The following is a 1,666-nucleotide window of genomic DNA, read 5'->3' on the forward strand; positions in this document are numbered from 1 at the left end:
AAAAAAAAAATTGCCAATTCCTGCTCTATAACCAAGAGGAATGAGGAGATGGAGGTGGAGCAAGGAAAAATTCTATGTTTCAGTTATGTCTCTATGTCTCTATGGAAATAGAATTCTTTGAAGAAGATAAATATGAAGGCAGTCTGTTTACTGCAAATGGAGATTTCAAAGGACACAATGGAAAAAATACTGGGAAGATGTGATAATGCGTCAGTGGGAGATGGTAAGGTCATCTAGAGACTAAGAATGGCAAATAAACAGTTGGGGACTTCAGGCTGTCAAAGCTTGGAATATATATGCATGCTGGGGAACAAGTTTAATAATAAGAAATGAGTAACAAGAGCCATCCAGTAGTGAGAATCGTTAAAGAATAACCATTAATAATTTAATTTCTGTATTTTTCAGAAATGCTTGATAGCCCTGAAATGGGAAGGTAGAAAAATATGTGGCAGTTTATAAAAAGGGTTGAGGATTGGGGTGGGGGACAGCTAGAAGGACAGGAGGGTTAGAACATGCAGAGGCCTAGTTAAAAAAGAGACGAACACAACCGGCACTGAATTACAAATAATAAAAGTTTTAGGATAATTTCAAACTAGTCCTTCAGCTCCTTATAAAAGACAAATACAGTCATGTGAAAAAATTACAAAACTACTCTATCAACTGCTTAGTCTTAACTGTAAGTCTGCTATTCCATCATTACGTAGTTATAGTAGAATGATACTTTTTAATCAGCAGAAAGATATGTTAATTTATTTGCTAAAAGTTTATTTAAAAAAAGGTTTTCATGTGCATATTTTCTAAATTGTCACTATATACTTACCTGCTTTATTACTAAGCTTATATAAGAAAGTCTGGCGAGGGTCTGAGTGATCTCGACATGTCAGTTGCAAAAGAGAACCTGATTTTTTCCATTTCTGCATAAACCACAGACCTAGAAAGTTACATATGATATGTGAGTATAAATGGAAATATAACGTAACATACACCAAGGCTATTAATTTTAATATATATCTCACTTCAAAAAATGACATCCCCAAATTAGCATTTTGTTGGCTAATAAAAAATATATTTGCAAACTACTTCCATGTTTTAATAAATATAAACATGCACACATAGGTTACATGGGTTAATAGTGGTTGATGGAGGACTTAGTATTTCTACCTCATTCAGTAATGAAATATATAAGCATATGAAGAGCAAATTTTTAAAAATTTTACCTTTAGATATATTTGTTCAAATTAAAAAGAAGCAGATGGAGAAAAACTTCAACCACTAAGTAGTAGATCCAAATGCCTAAGCAGTGAGTTTTCAGTCTGTAGATAATTACAGCTAAATTATGGCAGACTAATTGTAAAAGAACCAACTCTCAGAATGAACAATTGGTTAATGTTTTCTAATAATAGTTGAATATAATTTGTTTCATAGATAATTGTATTTTTTTAATATTATCAGTATCCCATGTTTAAGTGTATCTTACATCTTACCCTTAAGGAAATTAAGTAAAATCTCAATCACTCTGATACTGGTTTTTAAGACTGTGGAATATTAATCTCCACTTTCATTGTTTCTAATATTACAGAGGGAAACAGAGGAAGATAAGAGAGAAAAACCCTTTAATTGATTAAATCTGGTAGTTGTAAACATATCTGAGAAAAAGTTCTGTGAA

The 1,666-nt window shown here is 31.9% G+C and overlaps 1 protein-coding gene across 3 annotated transcripts in view; it reads right to left on the minus strand.

The window, feature by feature from the left end:
* Positions 1-1,666, minus strand: part of FAM135A (family with sequence similarity 135, member A) — a 110,953-nt gene that overhangs the window by 18,712 nt on the left and 90,575 nt on the right. For all 3 annotated transcript variants that reach the window (XM_008569230.1, XM_008569228.1, XM_008569229.1), the window contains one exon: positions 821-931. In XM_008569230.1, the coding sequence (XP_008567452.1) occupies positions 821-931 (111 nt within the window). The remainder of the gene's footprint in view (positions 1-820; positions 932-1,666) is intronic.

The sequence above is a fragment of the Galeopterus variegatus genome, unplaced genomic scaffold (assembly GCF_000696425.1).
Source record: "Galeopterus variegatus unplaced genomic scaffold, G_variegatus-3.0.2 Scaffold481, whole genome shotgun sequence".
Classification (NCBI taxonomy): Eukaryota; Metazoa; Chordata; class Mammalia; order Dermoptera; family Cynocephalidae; genus Galeopterus; species Galeopterus variegatus.